The 20,135-nt window shown below is 32.3% G+C and overlaps 1 protein-coding gene across 3 annotated transcripts in view; it reads right to left on the reverse strand.

Moving 5' to 3' along the window:
* Positions 1–407: 407 nt before the first annotated feature.
* LOC143065494 (uncharacterized) overlaps positions 408–20,135 on the reverse strand; it is a 47,831-nt gene continuing 28,103 nt past the window's right edge. For 2 of the 3 annotated variants that reach the window (XM_076239082.1, XM_076239081.1), the window contains exons 2-3: positions 12,170–12,221; positions 408–4,015 (exon numbers count right to left, since the gene is read on the reverse strand). In XM_076239082.1, coding sequence (XP_076095197.1) covers positions 2,270–4,015; positions 12,170–12,221 — 1,798 coding nt within the window. In that variant the 3' untranslated portion in view covers positions 408–2,269. Of the gene's footprint in view, positions 4,016–9,155; positions 9,305–12,169; positions 12,222–20,135 lie in introns of those variants that run through there. The other variant, XM_076239083.1, reaches the window with a different exon arrangement.

The raw sequence follows: 20,135 nt of genomic DNA on the forward strand, positions 1-20,135 counted from the left end.
TGTTTATGTAATGCCCTCACCTACAATAATTCAGTACGCCAGACGCGCGTTTCGTCTACATAAGACTCATCAGTGACGCTCATATCAAAATATTTATAAAGCCAAAAAAGTACAAAGATACAAAACCTTAACTTTAAAATGTTCCTCACAAAGAAATCCCTCTACCACGTCAGGAAAGTGACAATTGTTTCCATTCATATCATATGTTTGAGCTTTTGATGTTGCCATTTGATAAAGGACTTTTCGTTTTGAATTTGTCTTCGAGTTTTTTTATTATTATTATTTTACTTTTTTACCAGCGGATTTAGTGTAAAGCCAATTTAAAGAAAATATTTCTGTTTGAAATTTGACAGTTCATGTCCTGGTAAAACGGCTATTTATTCTTTACAGTAAATGAAAAAAAAACATGATTTTTCAACTTTATTGCATATAAAATATATAAATAACTGTGTATAAATAAAATCTAATCAATTAGCTAAATGTTCACCAAGTCATGTTTACACAAATTTCAACTTGTACACCACTATAAAAAATAATATGCGGTATGATTGCAAATGAGACAACTTTTCACCAGTGACAAAATGATATGGAAGTTAGCAACTCAAGGTTCAATAATTTCTGTTTACAAAAAACATGATGCACATCAAGATCTGTTTTAAAAAATCACAATACATGTCTGTACAGAATTTTATTTCTGGTAATTTCATTCAAAGAAAATGGACGAATATTTAAAAAAAAGTTTGATTTTTGCATTTAAAAAAAATGTCATCAAATACAGCATTCAGTCTCGTGCATTTAGCTTTCCGATCTCAGCTTTGTCACACAAACATATACATACAAAGACTTACAAACACGCGCACCTATTAAAAATACAAAATGCATAGATCAGCACACTTAGATAATAATTCAATTTGTACAAATGCAAACAGGTTTTCTTTTAAAGTAAAATAAAAAACAAAAACAAAAAAAACAAAAAAAAAAAAAACAAAAAAAAGAGAAAGCATATACAACTCTACAATTTTGTTTTAACCGTAATTTCTGTCTAGAAATAGAAAATAAAAAAGTTACTCATTGTTTGATCAAGTTAAACTTAATATTATAAAGGTTTTTTTTTCCATTTAGAGATTGCCTGACTGATAATGATACAACATGCAATACCACATATCAAAGAAATAACTTGCTTTTGTTGGTTGCTTTTCATCATGATAATACGTTTTTAACTATGATCTCGAGATTCCATATCGATGACATAATTGCGTTCTATATTTTTTTCAAATACTTATTTGCAAGAATTGTTGCAACTCTTGGTAACCCCAGCATGAATATCTAAGAAACATTTAATCCAACATAAGCATCTAAGAAACATGTAATCCAACATAAATATCTAACAAACATTTAACCCAACAATAAATTTAGAATGATGTTATATACAGATAATAACAATAATAATAACAGGTAAAGCATTCACCATAAACAAGTTCATCAACAACAATAGTCACGCATAAGTATGTATTAATTAAATCTGCATCTGCAAATATGTGCGCTAAATACTTTTGAATGTTAGAATGACAAAACTTCTTACACTTAAACACCACAATGTCCAAAAGGCTTTTCCCAAAGGAACAATTATGATCGATGTCCAACGCTTTAATTTCCGATCAGTTTGCATGACCTTTTATTCTCTAAACAAAATTTAAAAAAAAAGCGTTGATTGAAACATGCCCAATTATGTATGTTGTAAAATAAGTTTCCTTTTTCACTTATGCTGAGTTCACACGTAATTTGAATTCGATTCGCATTAACTAATTCGAATTAGTTTAATTCGCATTCGAAACGTTTAACGTCCTTACGTCAATTCTAATTCGATTGCAATGCGCGTCACATTCCATTTACTGTCCGAACGACGTTAACTTTTAATTCGTATTAACAAAAACGTATTTCTAATGCAAATTGGGTAATTCGAATTAGCTAATTCGAATCAATTCGAATTAAAGAAGAAGAGTGTGTGAACGCGATTAACGAATTCGATTCGCATTCGATTCAAATTCAATTCGAATTAAGTGTAAGTGTGAACGAGGCATTAGCTTATACTTCTCATGCAAAAGAATTCCTTAAAAAATATTAAACTCTATACAATCAGAATTAATAATGTTATTATTCAAATTCAAATTGATAATGTTTACTATTCTAGTCTAATACAAACAATATTGTCCAACTGAAAATGTAATCGGGTGAAACTGCACAATAACATTTGACTTCGACCACGTGACTACCAGTCGGAAAGTGGTGATGTTTGCATTGACGAATCTCGGCCTTCGATGAGATAATTTGGCGGCAATCTGGAGGAAAACGGTTGATGTAAAATAGAACGACTTGATAAAGAACCATTTAATGCATTGCCATTGTCAACAGGAAGAGATCTGAAGGAAACATCCGGTCTGTGTGAACTACCCACATATTGAGCTATTACTTCCGGTTTATTTGAACTGCCTACATACTTTGCCACGACTTGTCCTCGCTCTTCAGCAATATGCATTTGTTTCTCGCGGAGTTTCTCAGCAATGAATTCCTTGTCTTTGGATATCGGATATAGCGCAGCTTGGAGTGTATTTTTCTCTCTTTTTTCTTGTTCAAGTGCGCGTTCTAACTCCTCACATCTGTCTTGTACGTCATTAGTGAAATGCATGATATTTGGCTTGACCTCAGTCTCGACCTCCATGTCCTTCAAAGCAATGTTTTCCTGAAATTTGATAGCAGCTATTTGTCTTTCGATTGCATATCTTTGCAGTTTGTTCCTTTCGTACATTGTCAATAAGTTTGTATGCCCGGAAACATTTATGGTCTTTTTTGTACCTTCAATATCTTTGACCAATTTTATTTTTTCTTCATTCAGAGTTTGCATGTCTGTTTCAAGTTTTGATATTTTCCCTTTAAAGTCGTGCACTTTTAATTCAAGGTCGCTAGTTCTATCTTCTCGCTTTAACAAATTCTGTAATTCCCTTGTCCCTCGTTCTAATTGCGATTCGTGATCCTGAATATTCTTAGAGAGTGCAGATAACCGTTTTGAGAACTGTCCCTCCAACGCCGCTAGTTTTTGTAATCGCTCATTCAAGTCTTTTGTTTTCATATCATCTAGTTCCAACCAACGCTTTGCTAACCATGCAGCCTTCTGAAACTTGACAAGTATATCTGGAATCAGTCTCATCAAACTATAAGTTCTGGAATTTTTCACTTTTAAGTGACAGACAGCCTTTTCGCTGTCTTGACTGAACATTTCCGAACTAAATTGAGACTCGTTGTCAATAAGGAAATCTAACTGTTCCTTCAAAAACGAAAGTCTGTGTGAGATCTTTTCGACTTCAGTAGAATCGTAAAGGTTTTTGATATCTCTAAACTCCCTACCAAGTAGGAGCAATGCAGCTCTTGCTAACATCTTTTTCCGTGTCGTGTGAATGTTTTCGTCAGATTCCTGACTTCCGGTTTCAGAGAGTCCAAGTTGACTCCATCCAGAAAACGAGGACAATCCTGTTACATGACTATCGAACGTTTTCACTGAGTTTACGCTGATATTTGAAAATGACATCGCTGAATCAACTGAACGTTCACGATCTGGCCCTGTACTCCCAAATTCATAAAAGTATTTGAACAGAGGATTGAAAACTCTGTCTATAAAGTTAGCACGAAGATCTCGTAGGTATTTTAAATTGTTGAAGAACCAAATAAAATATTGTACAACTTGATCGGGTTCTTCTGGTTTCTTTTCTGGTAAATCAGTTTTTTTATTTCTTTGACGCATGCGGGCTTTTCTTATTTCCACCTGTAGAGCCTGTCGTAGTCCCGCCAGTGTGTATATATCACGTGCCCCCTTACAACGTCGTGCCATTTCTCTGAACATTTTAAGGAGCATGTCCACGTTAAAGTTGTCATAGCTAAGGTACACTTTCTCTTCGAAAGCTTTTATTTGTTGGTAGAGAAGGTAACTGCGATATTTCTCTTCTAAAGTCAAAAGGCGTACCTAAAATATATTATTTAACAGAATTAATGTATATAAAAAAGATGTGGTATGATTGCCAATGAGACCACTCTTCACAAATGACCAAATGACCCAGAAATTAATAGCATATTTTACATTGTATGGGACGACATCGCGTGTTTTACATTGTATGGGACGACATCGTATTTTACATTGTATGGGACGACATCGCGTGTTTTACATTATTTGGAAAGACAGAGCATATGTAACATTACATGGGACGACATATTTTATGTTGCTTGACACAACATAGCTCATTTACATTTATTGGAATGACATGGTATAATTTATGTTGCTTGGAATTACCTATCGTGTTTAACAATGCTTGGATCGATATAGCATATGTCACGTTGCTACAAATTTGCAGAATTGGTTGACTATTATGTAATCTCCGATTCATAGATGATATCGGATATGTTACTTATGTCGTTACTACAATCCCGTTCCCTTTTCACGAATGTCACCTACCGAATTCAAATTGAGAAAGGAAATGGGGAATGTGTCAAAGCGACAACAACCCGACCATATAGCAGACAACAGCCGAAGGCCACCAATGGGTCTTCAATGTAGCGAGAAATTTCCGCACCCGTAGGCGTCCTTCAGCTGGCCCCTTAAAAATATGTATACCTTTTATAGCTCACTATGCAGTATGGGCTTTGCTCATTGTTGAAGGTCGTACGGTGACCTATAGTTGTTAATGTCTGTGTCATTTTGGTCTTTTGTGGATAGTTGTCTCATTGGCAATCATACCTCATCTTCTTTTTTATATACTAGTACAGAGATAATTGACGTCATTCTAAACTCCGAATTATACACAAGAAACTAAAATTAAAAATCATACAAGACTACCAAAGGCCAGAGGCTCCTGACTTGGGACAGGCGCAAAATTGCGGCGGGAATAAACATGTTTATGAGATCTCAACCCCCCCCCCCCCCCCTATACCTCTAGCCAATGTAGAAAAATTAGACTATTTGTCGGGTTTGTAATAACATGGGCAACACGATGGGTGCTACATGTGGAGCAGGATCTGTTTACCCTTTCTGAGCACCTGAGATCACCCCCAGTTTTTGGTGGGATTTGTGTTGCTCAGTCTTTAGTTTCCTATGTTGTGTCTTGTGTACTATTATTTGTCTGTTTGACTTTTCTTTTTTAGTCATGACGTTGTCAGTGTTTAAATGTCCCTCTGGTATCTTTCGCCTCTCTTCTGTAAATATATTTGAAACTTGCTATGATGCCCCAAATACTATATATAGTGGTTAATATCTATCTTGATTTTAATCACATTGAAACAGATGCTTTATTTAAAATTTAGTTTTATAAGTAAAAAAAGTGCGTTATACTTTTTATCATAAAGTATAGTAATTGTCCTAAGTGTATGTCTTTTGATGTATATGCGCTACATGTTTCTTTGTATATTTGTTTTAGAAGTTGGTTAAAAGAACTTTTCAATTTCTTATTATTTCTGTTGACGAAATGATTGCTCCGTTAAAAAGGACAGAATTCGAAAATAAGAAAGGTGTTCTCAAACACCTTATTGTGTTATGTGTTGTGGGCCATTTACATCCGAACTGTTGTACTTTGTATACTGTTTGGTAATGGTTTTTCGGGTTTTGCCGTGATGTTGACAGTTTGTATTCGACTGTTTGGTAATGGTTTTTCGGGTTTTGCCGTGATGTTGACAGTTTGTATTCGACTGTTTGGTAATGGTTTTTCGGGTTTTGCCGTGATGTTGACAGTTTGTATTCGACTGTTTGGTAATGGTTTTCGGGTTTTGCCGTGATGTTGACAGTTTGTATTCGACTGTTTGGTAATGGTTTTCGGGTTTTGCCGTGATGTTGACAGTTTGTATTCGACTGTTTGGTAATGGTTTTCGGGTTTTGCCGTGATGTTGACAGTTTGTATTCGACTGTTTGGTAATGGTTTTTCGGGTTTTGCCGTGATGTTGACAGTTTGTATTCGACTGTTTGGTAATGGTTTTTCCATGACGTTGACAGTTTGTATTCGACTGTTTGGTAATGGTTTTCGGGTTTTGCCGTGATGTTGACAGTTTGTTTTCGACTGTTTTGTAATGGTTTTTCCGTGACGTTGACAGTTTGTATTCGACTGTTTGGTAATGGTTTTCGGGTTTTGCCGTGATGTTGACAGTTTGTATTCGACTGTTTGGTAATGGTTTTGCCGTGACGTTGACAGTTTGTATTCGACTGTTTGGTAATAGTTTTGCCGTGATGTTGACAGTTTGTTTTCGACTGTTTTGTAATGGTTTTTCCGTGACGTTGACAGTTTGTATTCGACTGTTTGGTAATAGTTTTGCCGTGATTTTGACAGTTTGTATTCGACTGTTTGGTAATGGTTTTGCCGTGACGTTGACAGTTTGTATTCGACTGTTTGGTAATGGTTTTCGGGTTTTGCCGTGATGTTGACAGTTTGTATTCGACTGTTTGGTAATGGTTTTGCCGTGATGTTGACAGTTTGTATTAGACTGTTTGGTAATGGTTTTTCCGTGATGTTGACAGTTTGTATTCGACTGTTTGGTAATGGTTTTGCCGTGACGTTGACAGTTTGTATTCGACAAATACGTTTGAATGTCCCTTTGGTATCTTTTGCTTCCCTTTTGTTGAAATGAAGTAAAAAGGGGATATTCAACTGCCCCTTTCTTTTCTTGTTAAGGTTTTTGTTATCAGTCGTTACATCTCTCACCTCCTTTTTTTTTAGAACTTACTAAAACCGAAGTCAATGAGAAATCTAAAAATCAAAAAGAAAATCGTCATGTGTGCCCATTCTTAAAATGATCAAACAAGTGAAAAAAAGAATATAGTTCCTCCATTGAATACACCTATAGGGCATAGAAACAAAAAAATCTCTAACTCATTTTGCGGTATGTTCGAAGCTCTCTCAAAAAGAAAATCCATAACAACATTCATTATCAAATTAGTTAGTAATATCCAATATTCTGGCATCTTAATAGGTACGTGTATGTATATTAAATTATGACGGTGTAAATCGCCTGCATACTTTTGGGAGCACCCGTGTCATTAACAATCAGGTTTTTAAGCTTGATAGATTTATGCTTATCAATCTAATTTATATTCGTCAGATAAAATATCGTTTCATTTCAATTTTGACAGCATTGATTTACAGACAATATGATATGACTGTTTTTATTTTTATTTTGCATATTCTAATGAAAACTAATTTCAGTATTGAGTTTACCATTAAATTATGCATTTAGACTTGTTTGACTTAAAGTATGCCTTTTATACGAATCTATTTTAATTCATTTCACTAACAACCGGGTTAATACAAACTTTTTGTTACTAAACTTGTCTTAATGTTTGACGTATTAAAAATCCACTCGGGAGAAATTCTGAATAAAATGCAAATATAAAAAATCCGAATGACGTAAATACAATAATACTGTGCTGTGAACCTTCCATTAGTACACGGACATAGTTAATTTTATTCTTTACACAACCCAAATTTATGCATTTTTTGGAATACATATCTTACACAGGTCATCGACTTTCTAATTTCCCTTATTTGTCAACTTATTTTATATGTGTATAATTTGTTTCAATTTACATTCATGTTAATATGTTTATAGACTGCTCAAATATAATATTGTTATAGTAGTATTCAGGGGACTTCATCAACACAAACGATGTACTTTTGCTTTCAACATATAAAATATGTTTATAAAGTTAATTTAAAATGAACCATAAACTCTTTTTCAATATAATAGTTATCAATTATATCTTAAAAACTGTATGTGATTTACAGAAATACTAATGTCGGCAATCTTCATTGGATTTTTAAATCAGTACTAAAGTTGTAGAACGCTGATGATAATATTCAAAAGAAAATCAAATAAGATACGGCAAAGGGAATGGACTTAAAAGAGTATAAACTACTTAAACTTAAGCATGAAACAACACGATTATGTTATATAGATAACCTGTACATTCGTTTATGTCAATCAAATTGATATACTACTGTTTATAAAAGCTTTTACTTATAGTCAATACAAATGGCTTGTTTCAAATAAATGGTTAAGATTTACTACTAATGATTTATGAAATGTTTAAACAGTCGAATCAATGTTCTTGTGATAACTTTGATATGTGACTTTTATAGCTCCTATAAGGTATATACTAATACCTATGTGTAACCATGGATGCTTATTGTGGATAATCAATTAAACTACTTCACTATTTGTATGTTTGTTGTTGCAGTTTTCTATCACGGAACACTCTTGTTTTAAGCATTCTTACTATTCTCAATGTTATATCTATATGATTAATAGGAAAAGATCAAAATAATAAAAATCTATTTGTCGACTTTGACGGTTTTGGTTTCTCTTTGCATTGTTTTATGTTATCTTGTCTGAACGTTGCTAGCACACAGCCTTGCTTGAATCGGGTGACTATTTTTACAAATAGACGTATTTTTATATAAAAGAAAACTCTTAGCAATATGTGTACACAAAAATAAAAAACCGAAATTTTGAAAGTAAAAAAAGTTGTACTGAACTCTCATTCTAAAAATTTAATTCTCTACAGAAGTTCTCATATTTCAGTAAAATTGAACTAAGTCAAAACTAGCAGACACTTTGTGAATATTTAGGACGAGAACAAGCGAATTAGGTACGGATTTAAAGTATAGAGCAAGAAAATGAATGGATAAGTAAAACGGAGGTAAATACACATTGGCTTTGTGTCCTCTGTTTCAAATTCAAACCAATAAAAAAAAAATCTTAAACGGCCACTCATAAATCGAGTTATTTGTAACTTCAAAATCGTCAAACATTTGATGTCCGTGTATGGTGAGGTAGTGTTTTAACATAATTATATTGAGAAAAGATTGCTAAAAAAAGAAATCAATACATCACAATTGGATATCAATTTACCGCTGGAGATTAATACATTGCTGCCTCTTTTGATTTAACGCCCAAATTTAACTGTAGAAACTGAAAAAAAAAACGACCAATCAAGCAGTGGGTCTACAGCTAAGGCTATTATTGCAAAGGTATGACAGAAAATAAGAAAAATAGCTAATTCAACTAAAGCTTATATTAACATTCTGGGAAAATAAAACCTGTCAAATAAATCTTATTTTACAACTGACCTGTTGAATCAAATGTTTGAAAGTTATATCCATATCAAATTCAAGACTGACAATTGGAATTTACAAATATTTAACTTTACATCGTTAAAATTGAATTTAAATATTCACAGCAGTGTATGAATTGTTAGTATTGATCTACGGTAGTTAAAACACAACAACGATATAGATTTTTGAGCTAATCCACAGTTCTCTAACGGAAACGGATGTTTATATGTCCAAACATGAGAATCTATATTGTCACTTGGCGGGAATAGTTCGCAAATGGCCTGCAAAATCAATTAAACCATAGGCACCATGTATTGCTTTATGTAAACACGTGAATACTCGTGTTAAGACGATTTTGTTGGCTGTATGAGCAAAATTACAGCTATGATACTCATGAAAAAATGAACCATTGGCTGTTTGAAAAATAAACCCTTAAAAACCCGTGTTAAAACCCAGGGGGGATTGTGCTTAATTTGCATATGATGAAGGCATAATCTTTCAATCGGTTTAATTAAGATCTGAAGCTGGCATTATTATTACAAAACGTGGTTTGTTCTTTCCAATAAATAAAATTTGATATAATCAGAAATGATTAATTGATATATTTCAATTTTTTTTTTATTTTAATTGAAAAAGAAAAATCCAATAAAAGAAGAGATATGAGTATGATATAGGGACTTGCTGAATATTGTGAAACTTTTTCTTATGCAACTTCCTTTTTTATATTCACCAAAAGACTTGTATAGCTAGTTTAAATCCTACCAACAATAATAGGACTATCAAACCGCTATGTTAACACGATATACTTTTACTAAAGCATTTTTTAAAAGCTCATTTGACTATGTAAATCATGTTTCCTGCCAGGTATTTATGATAAAGGTATCATGTCAGGTATTTATTGTGAAGGATTACTGCCAGGTATTTATGATAAAGTTGTCTTGACAGGTATTTAATATGAATGATTGCTGCCAGGTATTTAGGATAAAGGTGTCATGTTAGGTATTTACTGTGAATGATAACTGCGAGGTATTTATGATACAGGTGTCAGGTGTCATGTAAGGTATTTATTGTGAATGATTGCTACCAGGTAGTTACGATAAAGGTGTCATGTAAGGTATTTATTGTGAATGATTGCTGCCAGGTAGTTATGATAAAGATGTCATGTTAGGTATTTATTGTGAATGATTACTGCCAGGTATTTATGATAAAGGTGTCATGTAATGTATTTATTATGAACGATTGCTGCCAGGTATTTATGATTAAGGTGTCATGTAAGGTATTTATTATGAATGTTTCAGGAATATAGCCATTGTTATATTATAGTTCGTTTCTGTGTGTGTTACACTTTAACGTTGTGTTTACGTTGTGTCGTTTGTTTTCTCTTATTTTTGAGTGTGGATTCACACTACTATAAGACGTATCACGATACTTATCTTTCCCAAATTCATGTTTTTGGTTTTGATGTTATATTTGTTATTCTCATAGGATTTTAGTCCGTTTCTGTGTGTGACGTGTGTGATTGTTACATTTTAATGTTGTGTCGTTGTTCTTCTCTTATATTTAATGCGTTTCCCTCAGTTTTAGTTTGTTACCCCAATTTTGTTTTTTGTCCATGGATTTATGAGTTTGAACAGCGGTATACTATTGTTGCCTTTATTCCTGACAGCAATTTATGATAAAGGTGTCATGTTAGGTCTTTATTGTGAATGTTTATTGTCAGGTATTTATGATAAAGGTGGCATGTCAGGTATTAACTGTGAATGTTTCCTGCCAAGTATTTATGATAAAAGTGTCATGTCAGGTATTTATTGTGAATGTTAACTATTCAGGTATTTATGATAAAGGTGTCATGTCAGGTATTTATTATGAATGATTACTGCCAGCAATTTAAAATAAAGGTGTCATGTTAGGTATGTATTCTGAATGTTCACTGTCAGGTATTTATGATAAAGGTGGCATGTCAGGTATTGACTGTAAATGTTTCCTGCCAGGTATTTATGATAAGGGTGTCATGGCAGGTATTTATCATGAATGATTACTGCCACGTATTTATGATAAAGGTGTCATGTCAGGTATTTATTATGAATGTTCCTGCCAGGTACTTATGATAAAGGTGACATGCAAGGTAATAGTTTTAAAGGTAGCCTTCCATACTTAATCAAATTTTAATGGTGAAATACTTTGCAAGCATTACCAATATATTTATTTTTTCAACAGTGTTTTGGAATTTTGGATCCTCAATGCTCTTCAACTTTGTACTTGTTTGGCTTTATGAATATTTTGATATGAGCGTCACTGATGAGTCTTATGTAGACAAAACGCGCGTCTCACAGTGGCGTACTAAATTATAATCCTGGTACCTTTGCTAACTAATTAGTATTCCATGTGGATCATTTTTATACTTTGAATAATTGGATTTACATTTGCAATATATTTATATATATGTTTATATCGCTTATATGACAATCGGAGGTATTCGGAGGTCAACTCAACAGTTAATTAGATAGCGTCTAGACTAAAATACACACGAAACGAAGCTACATATTATCGAGCCTATGTCCGGTATATTGTTTATTTTAGACTTTTTTTTAATAATTTTTATAAATGTTTGATACATCAAATAAGAGAATTTGAATCAAATCGGTAAACATGCATTTGACAGCTTGTGCATCTTTAAATAGTTATCAAAGGTACCAGGATTATAATTTAGTACCCAGACGCGCGTTTCGTCTACATAAGACACATCAGTGACGCTCATATCAAAATATTTATAAAGCCGATTTTCTACAACGATATACGAGTTCCGTTTTGATAACAAAAACACAAATTTTACACATATTTGCACATTTTTCAAACATCATTATGTTTAACATGATCACTAACAAATTAAGAGTAAATGCCTATAAATAGACGATGAGAGATAGAAAGAAAGAAAGAAAGAGAGAAAGAAAGAAAGAAAGTAAGTCAGTTAGTCAGTCATTTAAACTGACGAAATGCTAATAATTCGATTTGCTTGTAGTTGTCTGTACCTGTATCTTTTCAGCAGTTTTATGACTTTTCGAAGTTTCTTCATCTGTAGAACTGAAAAAAGGAAAAAAGAATACAATTGTGTCTGTGGCGTCAATCTTCTACTTGTAAAAGCATCCTTTACTATGCAGAGACGCTGTTGATCTTTAAGTACTCAGATGGGGGATAGTGAGGGTATTTTTTTATGTAATTGTTTGCTCATTGTTGACCACTGACCTTGTATCATGTATGTCTGTACACACTGAGATCCCACTAAAGTAAGTTTCAATAACCAACATATTTTATTGTTAAGATATATTTCAAACCTATTTTTACCTTTTCTGCACTGAAACTTTAAGAATTCGACAACATTACATTATTGTATAGACATCAAATAGTACTACTTGAACTCTTTGTCATCCTCAAAAAATAATTTGGCAGCACAGAAATAAACTGATTTGTAAATATACCTCTTCCTAAACCTATCATTATACGACAGACTTTTCTGTCAGTCTTTTCATGTGTAAATATATACACATGATTAGTAAAACTAAAATAGATTGAATAATGTGACTACTTGGGTGAATTAGAGGGTTATGGAGTGAATTATGATTTGTATGCACTATACAGATCCCAGTAGTAAACATGTGAATGAGAAGAATGAAGGGTGTTCGACAGTGATCATAAATTCTGTGTAAAACGATTTACTTTTGCAAGGTACCCATGCAAATTAAGATCACCTATCAATATATTTACACGTAGAAAAATATTATGACCTTATTAATCTTTATGAATGCTGCACCTTTTTGTGCAAGTATGAAGTAGTTGGTTTAAAATAAAAATAACACCAAAAACAAGAATAGGCATTATTTCGATGGGAACTCAATCTTGACAAATCTGTTAATTTTATCGTGCGTTCTCGATTTTAAAAACATGGTAAAGGACGATTTAAATTAAAAAAAAAAAACGGATTTGACTAAATTAAATGATATAAAGTAAAATCACAAAAATACTGAACTCCGAGGAAAATTCAAAAAGGAATGTCCCTACTCAAATGGCAAAATCAAATGATAAAACACATAAAACGAATGGATAACAACTGCTATATTCCTGACTTGGTACAAATATTTTCAAATTTAGAAAATGGTGTATTGAACCTGGTTTTATAGCGCTTAACCTCTCACTTGTATGATAACTTCACAAGAATGTTTATCATTTGACGTTAAACTATCCTACTGTATATACCTATACCATTATGGAACAATATACTATATTCTTATTCAAGTAGCGCGTGTTTCTGGTTCGAAACAGCAACTCTTATAACGACATTGAAAAAAAAACCCCAAAAAACATTTCCACGGCAACATAAAATACAGTTTTCAAAAATAGAAATGCCTTAGGTGCCTGTAAAATATGTCATGTTCTGAAGTAGTTACAGTTGTCATTGTGGCGAATTTTATGAGAAAGGTGTGTCACAATTGATTGCAATCATATTTTCTTATCTGATTCACAATTTTTACCATTTCAGCACCCCAAATCTTTTCATTCCAAGCGAAATACATGTCTTGTTCGCCGAATTCATTATATAGGCGCTGCCACTGAAATCAATAGCTACAACCAACGAGGCCCCTGCCAGAACAATCCGCCATGTAGTAATTGATTTGGTATTGAGTTGATTTATATAATATATATTGTCTTCTGTGTTTTAGGTAACAGATTATGTAAATGCACTATAGATTTGTACAACAACAAAACAACAACATGCAGTAGGGTTTCATAGGAAATCCCATAGGCTAAGTTTTAAAAATGTATGTAGTTTCTATCTTAAGAGTTATATACTTTGGTTTGATACCACAGTAACTTTGGCTACACTTTCAAATAGATTTAAAAGACTTTTTTTCGTATGAGATTTATGGATTGTTTTGAATAATTTGTTTATAGTGATCAATTCAAAATGATAAAATGAATTTACAGTCTAACTGAGTGTACGTTTTTGTATGATTCTTCAAGAATTACAGTGTACGCTTACCACGGTGGTGCTCCAAGTTCAAAGAAATTCACACAAAAGATGATTAAAGAGCTCAAAAATGCATTTATTTTACATATAATTTAATGGCCATTTAACTTTAAAAGTCGGTTCTTTATGTGTAAATTATGTTTTAAGGATTCATTAGACGTATTATATATTATAACACCTATGTCTAATCAAAAACTGGAATTACTTTGTACGAAAAAACTCTTCTTAAAAGTCCTTATTAAGTATTTTTCGTGGTAATTTTATCCCTCACTTCTTGTTTGGTTAATTTCAACTTTCTATCAACTACAAATTTAAGCAGGGAAATAGCAATTGGAATTTATAATTGATAATCAAATATCAATTGTAAATAACTTTATGTTTCTACTTTACTATACAGAAGTTTCATCAAGCACTGTCAATTTTCATACAAGTATGACTTTGCTTTTTTGTATGTTACGTAACTTACTGCGATAAAAGGATCAGTAAATACTATGACATAATGATTATAATACAGATCTATAAGTGCACCCTACCGAGAATAAAGGAAATTATTCTCCCTTTCTGACAATGATGTCATGTTTTTATAACATAATTCAATATCAATGACTTAATATCATGCATTGAACTTTTTAGAAGATTAGAACACAAGATTTGATCATATCTGGACTATGATGATTTCTTCAAGTGTCAGGTGTTGTTCTGTCGCCAAAAGGGGACGACAAAAATTACAAATGGTCCACTATCATATAAGGAGCCATTTCTTTCAAGCAAGATTTCTTAATTAAAAAATACTGTTAGACGTACGCCTAATTTTAGTTGACAGTTTCTATACGAGCAAGATTTCTAATTTAGAAGCTACGAGTAGACGTACACATAATGTTTGATGACACTGTAACCATTGAAGTGCAATAGTACTTCTGTTTTTTAAACAAAGAATAAAACCTCCCTGGTTTAAGTCATACACTGGTAGTATCGCTACCTTCGTACACACTATCTAAATTGTCATGATTCTTTCACGACATGACTTTCTATGACTAAACATGAAAACCTAAATATTTTTCCAAAAGGAGATGCACACGAGGGAGGGGACAACAGTTTGGTATATGTATTTGTTTACAGAATAGGTCTGTAAATTTGTGACAGGCATACTTAATCAAAACGACCCCCTTCTATGCATACGCATCCAAGATATGCCATAGCTCTTTGAAATTATGTAAAGGAAGTAGATGAAAATAACACGTTATGTAAATTCAACATAAAACAATTTACAGGACAATTTACAGGACCCGATTTAGATGTCATGATATTTATCAGAGGTACCAGGATTATAATTTAATACGCCAGGCGCGCGTTTTATCTACATAAGACTCACCAGTGACACTCAGATAAAAAAAGTGATAAAGCAAAACATGTACAAAGTTGAAGAGCATTGAGGACCCCAAATTCCAAAAAGTTGTACCAAATACGATTAAGGTCATGAACATATATTAAAATCATTAAAAATGGACTAATAAGTTATCTTCTTTGAAGCGCATAATTGTGTACATAAATTTCAATGGAATGTCCAAATATGCGTCAGTTAAGACTTTTGGGCCACTTTACTTTAGACCGATAAGGAAAAGGTCAATACTCAGAAAATATGATATTTTCTATATAAAGGACTGACTACTTCCTAAAAAGAGTAATTTCTTTATTATCTCCAGAGTTTTCACTATAAATGATGGTTTATTCATAAAGATTTAAGTAGTGTTGAAGTGCACAAAGAGCAAAAAGGTAAATAGAAAAAAATCTGCCACAGCGACAATGACATGAATATGATAATGAATTACCAAGATGATATCTTAGTTAGCCAACAGCAGCAAAGTGATTTATCTATACTAAAATGTATATTGTATGTAAAATAATCAAAAAGGTCGAGACAGGGTGCATTGATATTATTTATCACACGGAATATATTATGTATTATTCATTGTAAGGTGTCGAATACAATCTCAATAGTTTGTATTCATTTGTGGTTAATCATAAAAAAGATTTTAGAAAACGTTTCTTCCCCATTAAAATCTAATTTATTTTCATTATTCCAGAATCAATTAAAGTGTTAAATATTTGGGATGAGTAAACGATTTAGTATAAAACCATCAAAAGCAATAGAAATAAACACTATTATCCTTGAAAATGACAATCATTACAATTTATGACAATGATTACAATTTATGACAATATTTGATTATGTTATGATTTGTATGTCATGGTGTCCCCTTTACAAGTTCAAACCTATAACTCTACCACATCTTTGCTAACTCTTTTCACGAGGAATTTAAATGAACATTAGTTATACAATAATTCGGTTTTATCTTTTCACCAATAATTTTTGAACCACGTCAAAGACCGAATTTATTAATTTTTAATTGACGTCAGTTTTTGTACTGAACTGATACAGTTGTAGATATCATTTACATATATCTCGCCACGTCATTGGTGGAACATATATTCTTTTATTATTATTAATATTTTTTTAGTAAATTAAAGATTTGAAGATTTTATGAAACACTCAGACACAGAAACATGCGTAATATCAGATTACAACAACAGCATAACATAAAACTGAAATCAATCTGATGTTACAGTATTTGTTCATGGATTTTATTCAAATATTCATATTGTTCAATTTGAATAAGGAGTGCAGAAATGTTTTCATCCTTTTTTCTTCTTCTTAACTGCAATCTAATGTTGCCGGATCTTTATGTAAAACGACGAAAAACATTGTAAAGATGTTTTTAAAATACGATAATGCAATCAGAGATCTTTTAATTAGACTGACGTAATTGATACACAAATAAAGAAGCATTTGGTCCGTTAAAAGATACTGCGAGCCCGACAAGTACTTCAAGAAACTCCTGCTCCTGTTATATATGTTACTGACTTATGTTCTAAAGTACGTTATGAAGGACTTAAGTGCATATTTATTTAAGAATTGAATGCTTCTTTTTGTAACTTCATTGGGGTGTAAAAGCGTTGACCGAAGTACATTTTGTATGAAGTGCGGAAGCGCTTCATTCTAAAAATGTGCGCACGGTCAACTCTTTAACAACCCTATGAAGTTACAAAAAGAAGCATTTAATTCTTATAATTACATTTTTTAGCTACGATCATGAAAACACGAATTTTATCATTTTTTATTTAATTTGCCAGTGTACTTTATTGTGGGACCACGTGTTATCATGAACGATAAGTTTTATTGTGAAATGCAATTATTTAAGGCATAACACGTGATGTGCAATTAATCAATCAGAATAACGTATTATAATGAAACATACATCTAATGTAATTATTTTGTAACAAATTCGATTTTTCTTGGTACTGATTAATATTGCTGGTATTCCGTGATTTTATACGAAACAAAATAAATCTTCTTTGGTATGACATTATCAAGTTTCTTTAACGAATGAATATGAATTAAAATCTGGACTGTAAGACTCGGAAAGTTCGTTTATGAGTCGCTACTTATGAATGAATATAACTAGTTATATATTAACAAAGGGATTAGCATCTCGTGATATAACATGTAAAACATGTAAACAAATAAACATCAACAGCTACCTACCATTTTTTTTTATTAGTTTGTTTATTTGACATTCTAATCACCAAGATGCTTTAGTTAGGAGGTAAATGTGACCAATGAGAATGTGGCAATACATATAAAGATTTTAAAGTGTTTTTTCATTGTCTTGATTTTATATCGAAATCTATTTAAAATGACACCCTTAACTTTTAGGGCTTGGAAGAGTTCAAAGAATAAATATTAATGACCTTGAAATAGAATAATCAAGCACAAAGATACTTATACAATGTGAGTAAGATATAACAAAAGCCCCCATCTTCACCACAAGTTAAAAAATTTAATCTATTTCAATTAGTAAAGATAAAGGCGACATAAGTTTACCTATGTTCAACTCTCCTAAACCAACAAGCTAGGAACAAATCAAGGTAGAAAACAAAAGCTGAGGGAATCGCATGAAGTCCTTATAGAGCGAGATCGGGTTCGTCGACTGATATGCATACATGTATAGCCCCGCCACATTATGTACAGGTCCCAAGTCAGGAGCATGTAATTCAGTGGTTGTCGTTTGTTTATGTGTTACATATTTGTTTTTCGTTCATTTTTTTTTATATAAATAAGTCCGTTAGTTTTTTCGTTTGAATTGTTTTACATTGACATTTCGGGGCATTTTATAGCTATAGTTATTAATTTCTGTGTCATTTTGGTCTCATGTGGACAGTTGTCTCATTGGCAATCATACAACATCTTTTTTTATAATCACACGCCATGCAAACTCGCACTCAGTAACATTTTCACAATCGGGAAAGACGTTTACAGATTAGACGACTTTTCTTTTATTTAAATGTCTAAGACAAATGCGTTGAGATTTCAACACATTGTATCGGTTTACCAATTCGTCATGGTGGCCGTAAATAAAGGCAACGGCAGTATACCGCTGCTCGAAATTCATAAATCGATTCAGAAAAACCCAAATCCGGGTTACACTAAAATTTAACACATACAGAAACGGACTATAATATAACAATGGCCATTTTCCTGACTTGGTACAGGACATTTTAAGAAACAAATGGTGGTGTGAACCTGGTTTTGTGGCTAGCCAAACTTCGAACTTTTATGGGAATGTTAAATATAACATTAAAATGACACCATTACATGACAGGAATACTGTACAAATAAATGCAAGTACAACCAGGACAGAGAATTACGCAAATAAACAATACAATATAGTACATTTCGACAACGAAAAAAGAGAAAACATGAAGTTAACAAAAAACAAACGGCAATGCGACACACATAAAAAACTATACGACAACAATTGCCATTTTCCTGACTTGGTACAGGAAATTTTTTAAAGAAAAAATTGTTGGTTGAACCTGGTTTTGCGGCTAGCCAAACCTCGCGCTTTTGTGGAAATGTTAAATATAACATTAAAATGACCACATTATATGACATTGTAAATAAACATTACAATAGGACATTTTGACATGCTAATAGTTATTAAAGTTACCAGGCTTATAATTTAATATACCATATGTGCGTTTAAACTTATGTGTTGTCAGTTTCAATTATTCTTTCCCGTTACTCAGTATAAAGTAAAATCACAAAAAAATGAACTCTGAGGAAAATTCAAATCGGAAAGTCCCTAATCAAATGGCTAAATCAAAAGCTTTGTAAAAATAGCCATGTTCTAATGAGCACAACATATGTTTGACACATGCAGCCAAATTTACTGTTTATTTTCTCGTCATTTTCATTGTTATTTTAATAAAATACACAAGTATACATTTTACCAGCTTACATAAACTTTAATTATTAATTGTTTATCAAAGAACACATTTTTACCCTGCTTTTAGTTTTTAAACTTATTAAATATGAAAATGCAAGGTATAAACACCACGGAAAGTAAACAAGAGCAGCCAAACATATTTAGTGATATTCGTACGCTTCAACCTATAAAAAAGTACTATATTTGTCCTTATAGAATCGAAATCATTCCATCATGTCATGCTGCTCTATGCTCATTTTAACATGGTAGGCATCATATTTGACCATATATTACACCTTGCTTATGCTCAGTGTAAAATATCGACCAATATAATGCCTACTCATGTTAAAATGAGCAAAGAGCATGACATGAAAGAATTATTTCTTAATTGAAAGGCAAAATCAACGAATCTATGTGCTCTTCATGACAACGTAATTATTGTCCGTAAAAATATTCAAAACAAGGTTAAAGACCGAAGCTTGACTTATTTCGTTATATTCTGGTTAACATGTACCATATAAATATAATAATAAAAAAAGTAAAATCACAAAAATACTGAACTCCGCTGAAAATTCAAAACGAAAATCCTAATTAAATGGCAAAATCAAATGATAAAACACCTCAAACCAATGGACAACAACTGTC

This window comes from Mytilus galloprovincialis, chromosome 2, assembly GCF_965363235.1.
Source record: "Mytilus galloprovincialis chromosome 2, xbMytGall1.hap1.1, whole genome shotgun sequence".
Classification (NCBI taxonomy): Eukaryota; Metazoa; Mollusca; class Bivalvia; order Mytilida; family Mytilidae; genus Mytilus; species Mytilus galloprovincialis.